Raw genomic sequence first — 21,392 nt, forward strand, 5'->3', positions numbered from 1 at the left:
TACATGGGCAATGCTGCGTGCACTACTGTTAGGTGAACGCAGCTCTCCTTTTTAAAGCAGAGCTGCTTAAAATAAGTATAACACACCTATTTATTCGGTATGAAATGTCCATTTATCGTCATTCATATGTCTGAATAATCACCTCCCGCATGGAGCACCAACATAACTTATTTTATTTTTCTTGTTTAGCCCCACTTAAAAATATATACACAAAAATCGGGATTAGGCGCAAAAAGGGAGGGGAAGTGGAATCAGCGGGAATGAAAGTATCAAACAATACCTGAGCATACAATCGTCATCGTATAAAAAGTAAAAATGAATATAGAAAGTTCATAGTCACAATAATCTGTGCTATGGGTCCCAAAGTTCAGTTGCACAACATCATCTCAAAGGAGTCCACAGCAATCACCCAACGTATTTTCTTTATGTGTGCAAGTTCCACCGGGTAGTTCATATGCAGTGGGAAGACAGAAAAGACAGATACCAATTCCCAATAGTGTAATCTTCCAATAAAAATGCTTTAATGGTCACAAGGTAAAATTCACTTACATTAAAGTAAGAAGTTCAACGCATATAAAGGTTTCTTTATCACGCGGCCAGAATTTTGGAAGATTACACTATTGTGACTATGAACTTTCTATATTCATTTTTACTTTTTATACGATGGCGATTGTATGCTCAGGTATTGTTTGATACTTTCATTTTTCGCTGATTCCACTTCCACTCCCTTTTTGCGCCTAATCCCGATTTTTGTGTAATATATCTTTTACGTATTTGTGGAAATTTATAGGTATTTCCAAGGGCTTTCAGGCTGCATTCCCCATCCTTTCCCCGATTCTATAGGAGCGCAGGAGGGAACATTTATTGTATTTATTAAAAATATATATATTTTTCTAAATAAATTCTAAAGACAATGTCCTGTAGCTTTTCCCAGCTGCCGAATCACATAAGTGAGCGGCACAGTCAGAAAAACGACTTTCCTGTTTCTTTTGCTAATTTAACTGTGGTCGTGGTTCATTATTTGTTGCCAATTTAATCAATCAAAGAAGCAACTTCCGAAAGGTAAAAAATTCATACACTGGCCAAATATAAATAAAATAATGGATCATTTTCTCCTCTCTGGCTCAAAACTCCGGTCTGGAAAGAAAATCAAGAGGAAGCTCTGGTTTCCAATTTCAGTAAAAGCATTTTTATTTTTTTGGCATCTAATTACAGGTGGCCGTACAATGACCGATCCATTGAGGGGGTCACATGATGGAGTCCGTGTCTCTGTCTGTGTTTAACCTCCTATGTGCAACTAACAACTTTTAAACATACTTTCCCATTCTTCCGGAATGTCTGGGAAACTCCCAAGGTCTCCTGGGAGAGCAGGCAAGTCTCCCGCATCCTGCACATTGGTAGCCGCGATGAATCGCGTCATTTTAGCCCTGCCTCCTACAACAAAGTGGCAATTTAATTGCGGGGGCATGGCCAAAATGAAGCGATTCACTGCGCCCCATCTCTTTCCACCCTCCCACCACCCTCTTTCCAGGATCTTCCAGAGACCAACTAAAGAAAGTTGGCAAATACACACTTAAGGCTGCAATTTTGCAGCCGGGGAATTAAGCCGACGTTCGGGCCCCAAGATTGTGCCCTGCTCTAAATCGGGCCCTGAGCATCTGGTAACGTGATAGGGGCAATTTAGAGACGAGAGACCCTGGTGGTTTGAGTGAGACCATTAGATGTGATTGTCATGTCAGTGCATCATACTTCTCTAGTTTCCCAAGGTCATTGGATTTGGTTATAATGTAATTTTGTTTTGCATCATTTGAAATACAATCAATCGCAATCTTCAATAAATATTACAAAGCCCAGATCATATAAACATAACAAAGAAATTTGCATTGTATGCACAAAAATAATAGGATAAATACTGTGCGGCTGGCTAATAGTAATAAGATAGTGACATATCCAGGGATTAAAATATCCACACTACACTATCCCATACTTACCAACTTTTCCTCATTGGCTTCAGGGAGATCCCGTGGGGAGGTGGGCGTGCGGGGGCGGGGCTTAACATTTTGCATAATCTTGGCCCCGCCCCCACAATGTTGGGCAATAACGGCAGGGGGTGGGGCTAAGATGATGCCATATTTGCATAATTAAGCCCCTACTTATCTATGGCATGGGCCAGAACCGGGAGGCAGGCAATGGGAGAGTAGGCAAATATACGTTAAAAGCAGCTAATGAATCTCTAGAGACTGAAGTGTCTTTAACATTTCTGTCTCCATTACTGAAGTCATGTTGTCTTACCTGTCAGTCTTTGATTACATCTTGGTCTCCATGAAAATGGCCACCTCCATAGACATCAATACACGGACATAGGACACAATTTCTGAACTGTGTCATCATGCCACAGATGGCGAAGCCAACCACGTCTTGTACTGGCTCAGCATCAGGGAGAATGCCAGACTCTTCAGGGAGTGAGGGAGATCACCCATATTTCAGGGAGTCTCCCTGACATTCAGGGAGAGTTGACAACTATGCACTATCCCCACATCCACTATCCAGCACTTAACACTACCACCGTACCCTCTGTACTTCTCCTATATCCTGGCTGTACACTATTATATTTACAGATTGTATTCATAGGTCTCCCGCGCTCATCTGCCACCTATAACTGATTAACCTATCTAGTACAAGTACCGCAGCTGTCCTCCTATAGCAGAGGCTCCCTAAAGACATGTGTGCTTTATTACTTAAAAAAAGCATTTTTTCTGTGGTTTATTTATTTTTTTCTTTTTCTGTACAATTTTTTTGAATAACTTTGTTGCTGCTTTTTCCTTGAATCTGGAACCAGACGCCCGAGTCCATCTCACACATGAGCAGATTGATCGTACTATACTGGCAGTAAGTCCTCTGAGCCAGCCGGTATTGTCGGGGAGTTGAGCATCGCTAAGCTGACATTTTCTTGTTAAACGGGACAGTTGTAGATTTTCTATGGCTGCCATAAGCCTATTGCCCAATATTAATCAATGGGCACCTAAATCTAGAAAGGTCGGGGGTGTAGGTGAAATAAAAACGTAGCTTGTCTCTGTCCTAATCTGATATTCATACTGGAGCCACAGGCGCTAAATAGCAGCCAGCGAAAAAAACTAGGAAATATAAAAAGTAAATTAGATTAAAAAACCAAACATGTATAGAGCGATTGCTTTTAATGTATTGTCAAATTAGTGTTACTTTTTAATTAGGTCCAGGTGTTGTTTAGATTTTGGCACAATTCTGGCTTAATTTATTACAATATTGAATGTCTGTTGCGCTGTGAACAGACGAATAAGGAGGCAGACGTTTCATTATCTTTCCTGTAATACTCCTGATGCACACTAGAGGGTGCTGTGTATCTAATATTGTGGTCTGAAGTTCTAGAGCTGAAATCTGAGTAAGACATCTTCTAGAAGGCTGTTCTGAGAGCTGAGATGTATCATCAACTCATAAGATGCCAAATTTATTACCATGGAAAAAAGGGCTTTACATGATAGCCTGAGAAGGGGGGGGAGGGGGGGGAGGAGCCTGTCAGTCACTACATAGTGAAATTTAGCATACTGTTATCTCTTCACTGATTTTACAAAACAACTCTACATAGTGATTATTGATTAAGTCGTTTGTTGGAAAGGTCATGAGTTTCGATTGTTCCGTTAGGAGAACTTTAATGTGTTTAATGTGTTTAACTCTCACAAGCAGAAAGAGAACGGGAGACGCCAACCGCTCCTAGTTCTGGCGCGGCATGAGCGAGTTTGCCAGCATTTTGGGGAGTTTCATGCAGAAGACACAATCTCGTTATGAATAGGATGTTCTGATCGTGATTACCTATAGACATAAACGGAATCGCAAGTGTATGTACTATTTTAAGTTTTATATCTATGTCATTTTGAATTTTTGTGGAAATTCTGAAGTATATACACGGCTGCATGCCATAGTGAAGCGCCTGACAGAACTTATTATTACTTTGGCATATTGATTTCAGTGTTAACATCTTGCATGAAATGCCGGGAAAGGACCAAAAACGTCCTCTCCAGCAACAGCATGGGATAAAATGTGTCCTATTCATAATCATTTATATAGCGCCACTAATTCCGCAGCGCTGTACAGAGAACCCACTCACATCTGTCCCTGTCCCATTGGGCTTACAGTCTAAATTCCCTAACACACACACACACACACACAGACTAGGGTCAATTTGATAGCAGCCAATTAACCTACTAGTATGTTTTTGGCATGTGGGAGGAAACTGGAGCACCCTCCCAAACACGGGGAGAACATACAAACTCCTCACAGATAAGGCCATGGTCGGGAATTGAACTCCTGACCCCAGTGCTGGGAGGCAGAAGTGCTAACCACCATGCTGCCTCTATCTATCTATCTATCTATCTATCTATCTATCTATCTATCTATCTATCTATCTATCTATCTATCTATCTATCTATCTATCTCTACACAGATTTAGCTGTGTTCTGTAACGAAATCCAATCTAATTTACAGTACTAACAAATGTCCCACATGCTACGCTAGACAGATCTGTCCTAAAATCATGTCCTGCTGGAGGTTTTTGAGGAGATGATTCACAATCTCTGTTTTGTCAGAAGTCGTTTGAAAGGGCAAAAAAACATATGTGTTATATATAATAATTTTCTTTCCATCAATATTCAGTAAAACGTACCTGAAAACATTATTAATCCGCTGTGTATATTAATAGGAGTTTGAGCTGTCTGTGAGCTGTCAATACGTTTGCTGAGGCAACATTGTAGAGTATTTAAAAATATTTTGATAAAGCTAAGTTACTGATGGGCTTATTTAACCATCTGTGGTGACAAAACAAATCTGTACTAAAACAAATAGTAAATAAATAAATACATAAATATTTTAAATCTATTGACAATTACAAAAAAAGTTTCACTGAAATAATAAAGACATTTTTCATTTTATTTTTTTCTCCTGTTATGGCCATCCTGAGAACCTGCCCCTAGGTAGAATATGCAAATAGTCCACTCCAAAAAGGTGAATAGGTTTCTGGGTAGGTTACCCAGAAGTCTGACCTTAAAAATGAAAGTACTGGGACCAATAACATCATTTCGGTGCCAATAAATAGTTTGCTATGTGGAGATACAAGATAAACAGCTGCAACAACTTAAAACACAGCCAGAGGGGGTATGTGCCATATATGTGCTTACTGTTACTTGTACTGTTACTTGTACTTGTCTGTTTCACCTTGTAATGTGCCATTGTTTGTCCTTGTGCGGCGATACTTTGTGGCGCCCTATAAATAAAAATTAATAATAATAATAATATATATATATAATTTATTCAACATTTCGGACTATCACCTTTCCCAGATATTGAGAGTGCCTCTTTTGTGTAATTGGCTGTACCCAGGCACCTGTCTCCAGTGACTTTGGAGGGCAGCTAAATATATATATTTGTAGACTGAACATATAGATAAAATGGCTTCTACACAATGGGTGTTGAAGAAAGGCTCTTGTTAAAAGAATAGACAAACGCTGGTGATTTGTCCTGACTTTAACAGAGCGTTTGAATTGTATTCCTAAAGTCTCCCTGCAGCAATGTACTAAGGGGGAGGTTTATCAAACCTAAAAAGGAAAAGTGGAGGTGTTGCCCATAGGAACCAATCAGATTCTAGCTATCATATCCCACAATGTACTAGAGAAATGATAGGTAGAATGTGATTGGTTATTATGGACAACGCCTCCACTTTTGCTTTTTAGAAGGTTTGTTAAATCTACCCCTCAGGACTTAGTGCGCAGTCTTATAAAAACTCCATTAAAATGTACCTGATATACACAATATTGCAGTGATCAGCCAGTGACTGCTATACCTGGCTGCTGATATCATTATCTATCAGAGAGTGATGACCTCACTCCTGAGGATGATGTCAGACTGACGTTACAGACACCATGTGTCAGGCCCAATAAAACGTGGCATTTAGAAGCTGCTGGGAATATTGTGAGAAATACTGAATTGCTGTCACATAAACCCACATATTCTGCAAAGATGCTACAAAAAAAAAACCACACGGGTCACATTATTTCAGGAGTCAATATAATACAATTGTCTTGGCTGGTCTTAAGGACGCACATTTGATGGGGATCTACCGACTAAGACTGGAATAGTAAGTGGGAAAAATAGTGTAGAATTTAGAGGCCAGTCAGTAATATTTAGGACATACTTACCAACTCTCCCTGAATGTCAGGGAGACTCCCTGAAATAGGGGTGATCTCCCTCACTCCCTGAAGAGTCTGGCATTACCCTGATGCTGAGACAGTACAAGACGTGGTTGGCTTCGCCATCTGTGGCATGATGACACAGTTCAGAAATTGTGTCCTATGTCCATGTATTGATGCCTATGGAGGTGGCCATTTTCATGGAGACCAAGATGTAATCAAAGACTGACAGGTAAGACAACATGACTTCAGTAATGGAGACAGAAATGTAAAAGACACTTCGCTCTCTAGAGATTCATTATCTGCTTTTCTTTAATGCATAGTTGCCTACTCTTCTGGAATGTCCGGGAGACTCCCGCATTTCTGGGAGAATCCCCCCTCTCCCCGGTCACCTACAAATCTGTCACCCTAAATCTCTCCCTCCCCCCACCTGCTCCTTGCAGTATTTAAGATACTTTCCTTTCAGTACTATCTCAGACCCCCATTTCCGCAACTGTTCCGCAGTGCTCCTGACCCTCCCTTCTGTATATGTCACTTTGTAGAATCCAAAGGAACTAATCTTGTCTTTGGACTATATTACTTTACAGGAGCTATAAACCATGAATGTCGTATTTGGTTAAAATGTTTAATGATTTCCTTCCCCATTGTTATAAATAGAGATCTTCACTCACCCCCGTTTTTTGGTTTTGGTTTTCGATCGGGATTACCTTTGTGTTTTGGTTTTGGTTTTGGTTTTGGCAAAGCCGCCCTCGCGTGTTTTGGTTTTGGATTCCAATTTTTTTTCTAAAATCCCTATTTTTTTTGCTAAAATCACATAATTTGGCTCTGTTTTATCCCTATATTATTATTATTAACGTCAATAACATTCATTTCAAATCATTTCCAGTCAATTTTTGTTTCTGCTTCAGCAATGGCACTGGAGAGTGACAAGAACACTGCTACCCCTGTTTCTGTGTGAGTAATGGCAGTGAGCAATGTCACTGGAGACTGGAGAGTGACAAGAACACTGTTACCCCTGTTTCTGTGTGAGCAATGGCAGTGAGCAATGTCACTGGAGACTGGAGAGTGAAAAGAACACTGCTACCCCTGTTTCTGTGTGAGCAATGGCACTGAGCAATGTCACTGGAGACTGGAGAGTGACAAGAACACTGCTACCCCTGTTTCTGTATGAGCAATGGCACTGAGCAATGTCACTGGAGACTGGAGAGTGACAAGAACACTGCTACCCCTGTTTCTGTGTGAGCAATGGCACTGGATCTCCTGGTGAGGGAGGTAATTATGGAATCCAAAACCCGCGAGATCCGACAACATAACAATGACGTTTTGCCTCGATTCAGATCCGAGGATGCGCAAAAGTAACAAGCCAACTAGCGAGCCTACTCAGATCCCCTAATTTCGTGTGGGATCGGTTTTCAGTAAAACAAGCCTGAGCATCTCTAGTTATAAATATCCTACTGGCTGTCTTTGTTTTTGAGCCCAAATGTATTGTATTGATCCTGTCTATTGTAGATCTGCATGTGTTACATCTATTGCCTCTTTGTCTGTATACAATACATATACATATAATTGATTTAGTGCAGGTCCACCTTTTAAATGAGCTTGTTCATCGACTTTACATACAAAGAATTTGGTTGATTGATGCGACTGATAATTTAATATGTATTAAGGACTATCTAAAACTCGATCCAAAAATAAGCTTAATAAACGTGTCATAAAGTTGATTGTAGTTCCTTACACCTCCTCCGGGAATGGACCATGTGTAGCGAGATTAAATTCACCTGTTTAGTGGCAACTATGGAATCTTCCATCTATGAAAGTCAAAATAGACTGCGTGGAGAGCAGTGGGTAATATCTACAGATAGGAGTGACATCCTTCAGCTCAGCCAAAGTAAAGTGGGAAATTCATTTATAAAACAAATCATAAACCCAGGGAAAGCTGAATCTTTGAAATCATCTGATCAAAACAAAGTAATGGATTGATGACATAAAGTTATGGAAACTATGATGGATATGTTACGGCGATCTGTATATATATATATATATATATATATATATATATATATATATATATATATATCATGTATTTAAAGGGTCCATATACCTACAGTTTAATGCATTATAAAAACGCATTATAATGTTCACAAATCTGTTGCTAAAAGTTGTGAAAATAAATGTATAACCAAACGTTCCCTGATGTTTGGAATGTTATGCGCCATTATTATATAATTTACACATTACTGTTACCAAGTTGTGGACATGTAATAATCTACTTAGACCTTCTATAATTATATAAGACAGTGCTTGTCTTAGGTTGCGTAGTCCTTTAATTGAAGAAAAGTTGAGTACAGCCAAATAGCACCTGCTCTCTGTGTGTTTAGACCTAGCTCCTGCTCTCTGAATATGGCAAGTTCCTGGCTAGTTTCTATTCTTTGCACAAGGAGACGATAGTGTTGGGGGTGGACAGTGGACGGAGGAGGGAGGAAGGAGATGGAGAGTGGGGGATGAAAAGATTCAGCCAATTTATGTCACATATCATGAGGGGAGGCAGCTGTCAGTGCCACTTTTGGAACGGTAGAGAGGAAGAGGGGCGGCAGGAGAGGTGGGGGCTCATTTCAGTGTTCAGCAGGTCTGCAGGGTCTCTTTTGCAGAAGACCGGCTGTAGAGAAGAGGGAGAAGAAGAGGGGGCTCAGACCTAGGGATATGAACAAAGACCTCTACCATCACAGGCCCGTCCTAGAAGAGGACGTAGACGGTTACAGGAGAACAGTTCTCTTCAAGAGTTCCAAGCCAAATAATTGGGTTAACCACATGCAAGAGATTTACTGTATTCCTTAAGTAAAAAGTTGTGCTGTGCCCCCTAGCACCCTGGGACTGGTGCCCCCTCCTCATAATCTCTCTCTCTCTCTCTCTGAAGAAGTTGGTTATGATTCCATCTCTTATGCCCAACTTTTTTTCTATGTCCTTATAACGTTAAAGCCAATTGGAAGATCGCCAACTGCAGTTGAAGGCACATTGGATTCCAGCAACAATTCCGGAACACCAACATTGCCTGGAATAAGATCCTGTACCCATAGTTACCATGCACCGTGCCCAAGTGAGGATGAACCTAAACAAGAGTGCGGAGGAGGATTCTGTCACCCAACCTCCCTTAACGCGGACTTTCGGCAAGACGGGGACTTCTCCACCAAGTCCCAGTCTGACCCCCAAACACCCAAAACTAACGTCTGAGCTAGAACAATCCCGGCCCTGTCCTCCTCAGTTTGTCCGCAAGCTTAAGAACGCTGCCATAGGCACAGGCTGCGACATCCGTCTAAAGGTGGCAGTGTTAGGGAACCCTGTGCCAAGTCTAAGATGGTACAAAAACCAGGATCCCCTACAGTCTGGAGCAGAGGAAAACGGGACACTGTGCGTAAGGGACAGCAAGATGGAGGATGCTGGAATTTACACCTGCGTCGCTCAAAACCCGCTGGGAGAGGCCACCACAAGCGCGGTCCTGGCCATCATCGATTTAGAAGGTAATGGTTACTGCTAACTCTATAGTCCTTTGTTGTATCCTTCGCCACTTTTATAAATGCAGCGGTGACCAAGTGGATATGATTTTTTTGTAAAGCGTTTGCAGTATTTAAAAAGTGTTACGTGCCCATTTCACAGCGATATCCAAAATATGGCAAATAAAATGAGGGTAGAGCCAAGATGATGGCAGGTTGTGTACGGATGGGATGATGTAACAGTTACTACTGTGCACACTGCTTTGTGACACTTAGATTTACAGCTTGTGTACAACTTATCTGCACATAGCTGAAATTGTGTATACCAAGAGCACCACTCAAAATCAATCTTAGAACTGCTCTGAAATCTCTAATAACTGTTTTGAAATCTCTTAGGTTGTCTGAAATCTCTTAAGTTGCTCTGAAATCTCTAATAACTGCTCTGAAATCTCTTAGGTTGTCTGAAATCTCTTAGGCTGCTCTGAAATCACTTAGACTTTTCTAAATTCCTATCATGTTCCTTCCTTTTTAATTAATGTATCTATATTATTCATTGACTTTTAAAAACTTTCTTCCTACCCGTCAATATGGTTGGATAGTTGAGGGGACAGAGGGCAAGTATGTATGATAGAAGCTGGGGTTCTAAAATTAGCTCCGGTAACACTATGCGTGTTTCCATCCAAGATCATGTTGTTTAGTGGTCAATTAAACCAGTTCGTATGACTGATTTATTCCTTTTAGCTGTTATGCAGATACTTTTGAAATGACGCTGAGTTCGGTGAAATTACTGTTGAAACTTTTTTTGTTGTGCAGAAGTCAGATTTTAAGGTGAAATCCACTAACTTCACTTGTCACCTGTAAAATACGGTCTAAGAAGAGAGATACTTCTTAAGAGCCGTCCTTTTATATATAATTTTAAAAATGAGAACAAGGAACATGGTGACAACAGAACCTATCAGTGGGAGCAGACATTTTTGCGGTCAAAACGAATATTCCTGAGTTTTCGCCCTATGAGTTCACTAGGAGTGATCGACATTCCTGAGACCCAAATTATTAAACTCTCACGGCTCAGTATTGTCCCTTGTTCCTAGTCACCTGATTGGCTGCCGTATCGGTTAAAAAAATGGCTGCCCCCACGGTGTGCAGGAGATGGCTGCACTTTTAGGTAATGGAGACCAATAGATATATATCTAGTTTCACTGTGTTTGCAGATTGTCACATGACATTATAGTAAAGCATTTCAACCTGTGGAATTCTCTGCTAAGGGACGTGCTGACTGGCAGACAGTCCCACGGCTAACCTAGAGCTGGATGTAAATGCAATATGAGGAGTTATTGAAGTTTAATAATTTTTCTTTTAATTCCTTGACAAAAGTGTCATTTTTTTTTTTTAACATTGTGGGCCTGATTCATCTTCAAACGCAACCTGATTGCAAATTTCCGTTTTGAAAACACGCACGTAACTTGTATGCATGTATTTACATACAAGTGCTTCTGAGCAATCATCATCATCATCATCATTTATTTATATAGCGCCACTGATTCCGCAGCGCTGTACAGAGACCTCATTCACATCAGTCCCTGCCCCATTGGAGCTTACAGTCTAAATTCCCTAACATATACACACACAGAGTAATACGTTTGGATGTAAATACATTTGTAAGTTACTTAAGTGACGTAGAATCGAACGTAGGTGTCTTTGCACTTTTATTTGCTCCACTACGTGATTTGGGAGAAATTGCACCTTTCTTTACCCCTGATTCGCATCTGAACCCACATTTTTTCTCCTTCATTAGTCACATTGACTTTATTACTCATAAAAACTGATTTTTCCTGACAATTGCATCTCATTAACTCTTTCACTGCATTACCTCATCAACCTGCACTATTCCATGCTAACAATAACCCCTTCATAACATACGTTACTAACAAACATGTCTCATTAGTACACATTTACTTAGAAAAAACAAACAAAGGTTTTTGTCAACAACATAGTTTTTTTTTTATCAACAAATAAAGAAAAGCAACAATTTTACAACAAACTTAGACTTTTTTTTTTAAATTAATTCAAAATATTTATTTATTTATTTTTACATGTTGAAAATAACTGGGACAATGACGTCCCTCTGCCGTGGTCTTATATAGTGTTGGTCAATGAGATGATTGGTGTCAGGTGTGCAGGTGTCAATCATCCCATTATATTCTGAGAGGTAATGCTGTGTTTTACCATCACGATCATCCGTCAGTTACACAGAGTAAGTTTTCTCCTGGTCAAACCATGTTACAATGGAAGGGGTGCAAATTAGTTTATTATATTGCATATGAGTTAAGTACTTTCTGTTTTTTTCATGTAACACACAAATTCGTGATAGCTTTATTTGTTTTTAAATATAAAGTTAATCTATGGCATACCCTACCCCAACTATAAATCTGCACCCCACATTTTATATTTACCTCTACCTTCAATGCAACATGGTTTTGCCCAGGTGCAAAGTTACTCTTTTTTCTGCTTTGCTCTCCTTAATGACTCAGGCCTCTTATGTCTGAAAAGCAGCATATTTGGGACTACAGCAGGACTTGAATGAGACGCATCTGCGCGGGAACACCGTCACTGTACCCGGGCTACGCCCCTTTCCTCCCGCATTCCGCCCTTCACTTCATAAGCAGTCGTGTCATTAGCGTTTGGACATAAATTAGATGCAATCGCGTTTGCGTAGGTCGTGTTCTGGCACATACACAGCTATTTCACGCTACATACGGCACACAAATGGACTTATGTCTGGGGATGAATAAGGCCCTGTGTGCACATTTATTACAGTTCTAGTGAAAAGCTTCAACTACTATCTTTATTTTCCTTCTGAAATGGGCAAAGTGCTAATTGGTTTATTTTCTATGAATATTTATATACATGTTTCTCTCATGAAAACGTAAGTTCAATAATCCCAACAGTTTAAACAATAACGATTTACTAAACCGTAGATCCTAACAAGAAACCAGTGGCGTAACTATCGTGGATACAGGAGATGCAGCGGCAATTGAGCCCGGAGATGGGGGCGACCCTCACTCCCCGCAGACACTCCTCTTCCTCCCGATATACCCGCTCTATTCTCTCTTCTTATAAACCGCCAGCGCGGCTTCTGCTCAGAAAAGGGGAGCAGAGGGGGGTCCAGGTGGTGCCGTCGAGCCCCTACCCAAATTTTCCTAGGGGGTCCTGTGATGGGCTGTTACGCCCCTGAACGTAACAAAGAAGAAATATCTCGTAAAATCTTAATTATATCTTTATTTAACCATTATATTGAATATCATTGTTTTAACATTACCACCCATTGTTATATAAAGCAAATGTGTCAATGACAGAATTGCAATGAAATGTTTCAGGATTGCTTATATTTTACCTATGACAGATGACGTTGTTTTACTTCTGTCAAAAATGTACAAATCCTTGTGGATAACATGGGATCACTGAAAGCCGTGTGCTGGTAGTCCAAGAACTATACGATAAAGGAGACAGTGGTGGTCCTATTATTATTATTATTATTATTATTATCCTTTATTTATAGGGCGCCACATGAGGTCCGCAGGGCCGTACAGAAGGCAAACAACAAGACAGTACAGGGTATAACAGTACAGTACAATAAGCAAATTACACTACAACTCTCCACAAAGCTACTGATTGCCTGGATGGGTAATGGGGTGCAAGAGGTATATTTAAGCTGCAACCTGTGCCCATTAGCGTGGGTGCAACTAACAGGTTTAGAGACGTGAAGACAATGGATGAGTGGAGTCAATAGGCAGAGAGCCCGCGGAGGAGGTGCGCAGTGTAGCTGGTGAGCAGAAGTTATATGTAATGAGAACAGGAGGGAAGAGGGCCCTGATCACCAGAGCTTACAATCTACAGGGAGAGGGGCAGACAAACAGTTGACACATAGGGGTGAGCCAATGTAAGGGGATCTGGGAGAGAAGGAGGATAATAGAAGATGAGGTATACTACATGGTGAAATGGTTAACTGGCGGACTGCTAGGCTTTTATTTAACAGGTGGGTTTTCATTATCCCATTGTCATGTAATGTATGTAATAATTCTGGCATTGTTCCCTGTTAATAATGATGTCATATTTGGAGATCTTTTGTGATGTCAATTGATCCCTAGACCTTTACTGTACAGTAATTAGCTCACGGGCTGCTTGCAGCCATTGTAATGTGTGTGATGTGTATTTACCCTTGCAGTGTCATCCCCATGTCACAAGAACAGCTCCCCGTCCAGCTCCGTTAATGAATCTAATCTCTGCGGAGAATGAGAATGTTGTGAGAATTACTAATATGGAGCTCGGAGTTTCGCTATCTGTTCTCATCTCTATATGTTCCTTTGACTCCACGTTTCCAGCCATTGTGTACTTACAACATTTTTTTAAATGTTCTCCTTTCACTGGAAAAATAACTATTTTCTATTGGACGTATATTAAGGGTATTGGCACATCTCGCTATAGGGGAACTAAGGCAGTATATGGCTATAGATATATTCATTTGACTGCACTGCCACATTAATGCTTCTATTATCATATTGCTGAACAGAGGTGCTCAAACTTTTTGTACGTCAAAGGTAAATCACAAATTTGAACTTTGAACACATAAATGTTCCATATTCAAATGAAAAAAACTGTTAGGGGGAGATTCAATCTGGCACGAGGTGTCCCCGGAACGTCCGCGGAGACACCTGTGCGCTGATGTTATGGCAGGAATCTCCGCTTCTTTTTCCTCGCAACCCATGGAGGCGCAAGAAAAAAAATGAGCGGAGATTCCCTACCATAATTGCAATTGGCTCTCCCTCTTAAACTACTTATTATTATGTAAAAATATAATTTAATTATGATTAGTAAACAGATATTTCAAAATACCAATTTTAATAGCGAACCTCAAATGTAAACTGTGAACACGAGCCGTAAATAACAAACCGCAAAATAGTATCGGCATCTATTGCAGAGATATCCTTCGATCCCTCAAGTGTAATACACATCAGATCACCCCCCCAATCGCTTGGCAGCTGCCAGATGGTGCTCACTAATGATTAACCACCGCACCGGTGTGAGACAAGACTTCTAGAACAGAACATTTAGTTCATAGAATGTTACTCTGACGATCTAACGATTGAGTAGTCATGTATGGAGCGGGCCCTGCTAGTTAGAGGTCAGAAAGGCCAGGCACATCGCCAAAGCATGACTTCTCTGGCAGGTTCCGTGTCTGGTGGCTCGGACAACAGGCTGAGATCTTTATTTAGATATTGTGTGTTTATTCTGCGCGGAGGTACATTCACATTCCTTCAGCCAAACATGGAGGCTAGAGCCCTGAGCTGATCATGTACAACCTCTTACCACCTTGTGAATTCTTACTTATCGTTTGTCCATAATTTACAGACATAGGGGCACATTTATCAATATTCACATAAAGTGAAAAGTAGTTTTCAATTCTTATCGCAATGATAAGGATTGAACTATTCCTCACATTCATGTACAGCCCTGCACAGAAACAGCAGTTCCGAAAAACTGCTGTTTCTGCGATGTAAAAAATCATACTTACCCCCCTCTTCGGAAGCGCTGCCTCCAGGTCTTCTCCTCGTTCTTTTCATTCTTCAATTGCGCATGTCCAGTTCCAAGAACTGGACATGCGCACACAGATCCCCTCTCTGTCTCTGCAACGATAGTTGCAGAGAGAGCGCGCTGAGTGACAGGGAGGGATCATGTGATCCCTCCACACATGCGCTGTCCAGCTCTGCTCTTCGGAGCAGAGCTGACAGCATTAGATTTCTTCCATTCCGATGATGTACGCCAGCCTCAGCTAGCGTACATTAACATGACAAGTTCCCGAAAAAAATGTTTTTTCGGGACTTGTTAGATTGCGGTCAGGAGCAGTCACCATTCTGTTGAATGGTGACTGCTCCCAAAAACGAAGAGGAATGCAAAGCAGCAGATATCCATGATATCTGCTGCGATGCACCCTTAATAAATTTGCGGAGGACTGGAGGCACCTTAATGACCCGTTAAAAGCACTATCGTGCTTTCTTAAATATGCCCCATAGCGGCTGATGAAGGGTTGGATGCAAAACGGTAATAACTTACTGTTAAAAAAAAGAGCATGGAAATCAAGCGCATTGAACATATGCAAAGCTGGACGCATATCGAGAGCAGACATTTTTGCGGTTCAAACAAATATTCCTGAGTTTTCACCCTATGAGTTCACTAGAAGTGATTGACATTCCTGAGACCCAAATTATTAAACAAACGCTCACAGCTCAGTATTGTCTCTTGTTCCTAGTCACCTGATGGGCTGCCGTATCGGCAAACAAAATGGCTGCCCCCACGGTGTGCAGGAGATGGCTGCACTTTTAGGTACTGGAGACTAATAGCTATATATGTAGTTTCACTGTGTTTGCAGATTGTCACATGACACTATAGTAAAGGATTTCAACCTGTGGAATTTTCTGCTAAGGACGTGCTGACTGGCAGACAGTCCCACGGCTAACCTAGAGCTGGATGTAAATGCAATATGAGGAGATACTGAAGTTTAATAATTTATCTTTTAATTCCTTGACAAATGTAGATGTATCCACCTCCGCATCAGCATCTTATGCGCCTGATGTACAATATGTCATTAGCATCCCCGCATACTTGCACCTGCCCTATAGCAGGTACAATATATAGACCTTCCAACAGGTGCATACGGCCATTTCTGCAGGTCTGCATGAGCGGCATTTGCATGAACACGCCTGTAGTGTACAGGCCCTGCATTTGCATTGCTATGATGTGTACATTTTGGTGTTTACTCTAGAGCAGGGATTGGGAACCTTTTTTCTGCCAAGAGCCGTATTGATATTTATAACATGATACACGGGCCATACAAAATGATCAACTTAAAAATGGTCAACTTCATTCTGCTTTTGCTCCCCTTCATCTGTCTCAGCCTCTTTCATACTGCGCCCTTCATGCTGCTTTTCTCCCCTTCAGTCACCTTTCTATTTCCTTCTGTCTTCTTCTCTTCTGTCTTCTTCTCTTCTTCTTGTGGCTGCTCCCTTGGACATCAATATTGCAACTGTCGGGCGTGAAGTCATCACGCCCATCATTCTATGTGCGGGGAGGGGTGTCCCGATCCGGGCTGTCACATAGGGTTTTTTTTTTTTTTTTTATTACTTTTAGGGAGGAGAAGCGGGGGATGGCAGAGGGCCAGAACAATTGATGTTGCAGGCCTTATACGGCCTGCCAGCCAGACGTTCCCCGCCCCTACTCTATATGATGATGAAGTCAATGGTGTGTACTCTGAACTTTATGGTGTATGCGTATGATCAGTACTCTATGATGTGTACTCTGTACTCTATGGTGTGTACTCTATGATATGTGCGCTATGGTCAGTACTCTATGGTGTGTACTCCGTACTCTATGGTATGTACTCCGTACTCTAAGGTGTGTATGCTATGGTCAGTACTCTGTAGTATGTATGCTATGATGTGTACTCTGTACTCTATGGTGTGTACTCTATGATGTGTGTGCTATAGTCAGTACTCTATGGTGTGTACTCCGTACTCTATGGTATGTACTCCGTACTCTATGGTGTGTATGCTATGGTCAGTACTCTGTGGTGTGTATGCTATGGTGTGTACTCCGTACTCTATGGCGTGTACTCTATGGTCAGTAATCTATGGTGTGTAGTTCGTACTCTATGATATGTACTCTATGGTGTGTAGTCTATGGAGTGTACGCTATGGTAAGTACAGTATGGTGTGTACTCTATGGTCAGTACTCTTTGGTGTGTACTCTATGGTGTGTAGTCCGTACTCTATGGTATGGACTCTATGAGCCACAGACAGATTTGGATCAGATCTATGGTGGTTAATATGAAAGATTCAGAGTTCCGCTGGCTCCGTCCACCAGACTCTGACTGTAGATAAAATGTGCTCTGGGTATTTTCCCTCCCAGTCACTGTACCATAACTGTGGGCAGAGAGAGAACATTTATAGTAACCACTAGACCTGCGTTACTGTGGTGGTATCTAACAGGTGGGTGGGAAGCTTTGTGCTGGGTGTTCACAGTCACCGCAGGTCAGAAGATCAGCTGTAGATGGTTCTGTAACTTGTACTGCACTATAAAAAACAAATGTATAGGAAGTATATTAAGCAGCAGAACTGTATGTCGGTGATGGGGTGGTGCAGTCATGTTCTGACTGGAGAAATGACTGCACACCTCACTGGCAGCCACACGGCCCGCACGTCACATGACCTGCACCACGACAGCGAGGTCAAGGCGCTATATGCATTCGGAAGTGGTGTGACTGACTGCAGGGACCGTGTTTGAATTCCTTTGGGTCACAAAAGATTACAGTTACACTAATAGCGACGGGGCTCTGTCACAGAACCCCTAACATGACGGGCTCCCAGACATGTGCCCCCCTGTCGTCCCCCATGGGTGACCCTAATCACAGCTAACTATTGCTCCGTGTGCAGGTGTCCTTCTCTTATATTGTCTTTTGAATAAGTTGAGATTCATTGAAAAGAAGTATTTAAAGCCCCTTGTGACCACTCTCTGTGGCCAGGTGCTGTTGGTGGCTGTAGTGTACTATGTACACATAGGATATACAACATGGTATTTCTGCTCAGATAAAACAGGAGCCTGTATTCTGCAATGTAAATGCCGTTTCCATTTTCATGAGAATTACGCTGAAAATCAACCAAGCAGCGAATGTGAAATGTTATAATAAGTCAACTGAAAGAGAGATACTAAAAATAATCCTGATTCATCCGTGTGACATGTCTGAAGAGGAGACAGGGTGAACCAGAGGGCAGGAAACAGGCAAAAAGAATGATGGCCACAGAGCCGAAATCCAGAAGAGCGAATAGATTGAAATCATCGCTATCTCGATCCCATCGACTATGGCAGGACTTAACCATCACAATCCATTATTGGTTTCCTAAACAATATTACAAGACCTGTCTATGTAGGATAATATTTTCTGATGGATGTCTGGCTGTTTTGCTCAAGTGAAATGATCCCTTTCATATTGACCAAGTCAGCAGCCAGCCTGGATGCATGCAGGGTATAAATCTATAGTTAATATGTGAGCCTTACCCGGCAAAGGTCAACTAGGGTGTACATTACACACTCAGGGAATGATGCTAATGTTCTAACATGCAGCAATGAGCAATTATAGACACATAAACAGAAAGCAGGGAAATCGTACTGTAGGACTGACCAGTATAATATGAAAGATCTCTTTATATCCTGCTACACTTATGATGTAATAAATGGGAGCGCTCGTGCCTGAGACCACGGCCATTATCTGAAGCCTGGATACAGCAGCAGATACTCCTGTGTGATTACAATACAAGGCTTCTCATCTGATCAAATAACAAACATATACAACCGTGGGCGCTACCGTGACAATTAAAAATATTCTTTCCTCTTACAATTAATCATGGAAATATGAAACAGTCATAGGTCAGCACGGTGGCTCAGTGGTCAGCACTTCTGCCTCACAGTGCTGGGGTCATGAGTTCAATTCCCGACCATGGCCTTTTCTGTGTGGAGTTTGTATGTTCTCCCCGTGTTTGCGTGCGTTTCCTCCGGGTGCTCTGGTTTCCTCCCACACTCCAAAAAAACATACTAGTAGGTTAATTGGCTGCTATCAAAATTGACCCTAGTCTGTGTGTGTGTGTGTCATGCAGGGCCATCTTTTTCATTGGGCACGATGGGCAGCTGCCCAGGGGCCCCACGGGCAAGGGGGCCCCATAAGCACGGCTCTTAATGAGAATAGATAATCCTGCAAAAGAAAAAAACCTGCAAAAAAAACCTTCAAGGGTCACCGAGCAAGTACATCTATCTATCTCTATCTCTATATATCTATATCTGTATACATCTATATATCTATATCTATATCTAGGGGCCCCGGTGCACTGCTTTGCCCGGGGGCCCATAATGTTGTTAAGATGGCCCCGGTGTTATGGAATTTAGACTGTAAGCTCCAATGGGGCAGGGACTGATGTGAGTGAGTTCTCTGTACAGAACTGTACAGCGCTGCGGAATCAGTGGTGCTATATAAATAAATGGTGATGACGATGATGATGATGAAAACAATTTGCATAGTCCAATCCTCCTCTAATATTTTCCAAATATCCTCTAACTTCCAGAATGGTAACAGTCCATCCAATGAAATAATATATTTCACTGGATGGACTGTTAATATTATTAACTATTTTTATTTTTTATTTATTTATATAGTTATATATGTTAGGTATAGTGTGCTGGAGGCACTGTCGGCTGTAATACTGTGGTACTAAGCGGTGCGGTGCCTACATGCATCCTTTCACTACTTATGCATGTCAGAGCAACGCTCCTTTTGATAACACAATCATTTATAGAGCCCCCCCCTCAAAAAAAACCAAAAACATGTGTTTCAGAAAGATGGTTCATTGCCAATGTTTCATAAATGTTGGAAACATGGTCGTAACTACCCTGGGTAGCAGGTCTATCAGCTGGAATGGGACCCCAGTGTAGAGGGCCCACCGCAAGAAATGGCACTATCAGGGCCCCCTCACCCCCTAGGCCCCGTGTAGCTGCCTCAGCAGTTAGCAAGAAGCTTAGCAAGCTCCCTACAGTTTGAATATCAAGCAAGTGATTTGATGACCCAGAATGCCGTGCGGGCAAACGGTCCTTTCTGGGGCTCCACAAGTCTTGCCCTCTGTGGAGGCAGAGTAGAGTTGACCCAACAAGATAAGTGGGGGGGATGGTAGTGGGTACTTGTAGACCGCCAACAAAGTTCTAGCTTCACTCCTGGTTGGCAACTATATATTATTGTGTCATGGGCCGTGACACTTACATATTTATATATTGTGCTGCTGCAATATTAGACTGGATTTGACCTTTACACATAATAAAGGTAGTTTATATTAGTGGAACATTAGAGCGAGGTACATTGTAAGTCAATGGTTTGGGCGCTGTTTCCCAGTGAAAGACTCAGTATAATAACTATCATTCTTGTGTTAGTACAAAATAGTTTAAAAAGTAATTTTAGCCATTGTCTTTCCGGCTTTCTGAGGCCAATTTGAACCGAAGGCTGAAGCCCCCTCGGTCCGAGGCTGCCTTACATATTTCTCGCTTAGGAGGTTGAGGCTATTTCAGGAACAAAGGAGGAAAGTAAATTGAAATCAATAATATTGTATAAACAGTATAAATCACTGCAAAGGAGAATTTCTCAGATGCCAGAACCTCAACCAGTTTGGATAATAAAAAAATGGAAATGTCCAAGAAAATCCATTTCATAACAGCAAAACAGGGCCATATTATTTTGCTCCTATTTATCTACAAATTAGACCCTAAGAAATGAGCACAGAATGCTCAGACATGAAAATAATACTTGACGTTGTTTATGTGGAGGCTGGCGGCCTGTTCCTGCTTGTTCCAGGGGGCTCTCCCGGCTCAGGCTGTAAGCCCAGTTATCCACGTCACCTAGTAAACATCCTTCTGCCCCCTCTAGGACAGCCCATGTTTGGCTGCAGTCATGACGGAGAGAGAGACATCGGCTAATTGCAAGAAGCCTACGGACTCCTCTAACCTGTTCCATCTTGTCCATTTTAACCATTTCAGCTTTGGCAGACAGCACATTCCAAGCCTTAAACCTGTACCAAATGTGTTGTATTTTGTTGCACGCTGT

At 41.6% G+C, this 21,392-nt stretch overlaps 1 protein-coding gene across 3 annotated transcripts in view; it reads left to right on the plus strand.

Moving 5' to 3' along the window:
• Positions 1–8,808: 8,808 nt before the first annotated feature.
• Positions 8,809–21,392, plus strand: part of SPEG (striated muscle enriched protein kinase) — a 155,400-nt gene continuing 142,816 nt past the window's right edge. For 2 of the 3 annotated variants that reach the window (XM_075181011.1, XM_075181012.1), the window contains exon 1: positions 8,818–9,730. In XM_075181011.1, coding sequence (XP_075037112.1) covers positions 9,295–9,730 — 436 coding nt within the window. In that variant the 5' untranslated portion in view covers positions 8,818–9,294. Of the gene's footprint in view, positions 9,731–21,392 lie in introns of all 3 variants that reach the window. The other variant, XM_075181014.1, reaches the window with a different exon arrangement.

The sequence above is a fragment of the Mixophyes fleayi genome, chromosome 7 (assembly GCF_038048845.1).
Source record: "Mixophyes fleayi isolate aMixFle1 chromosome 7, aMixFle1.hap1, whole genome shotgun sequence".
Classification (NCBI taxonomy): Eukaryota; Metazoa; Chordata; class Amphibia; order Anura; family Limnodynastidae; genus Mixophyes; species Mixophyes fleayi.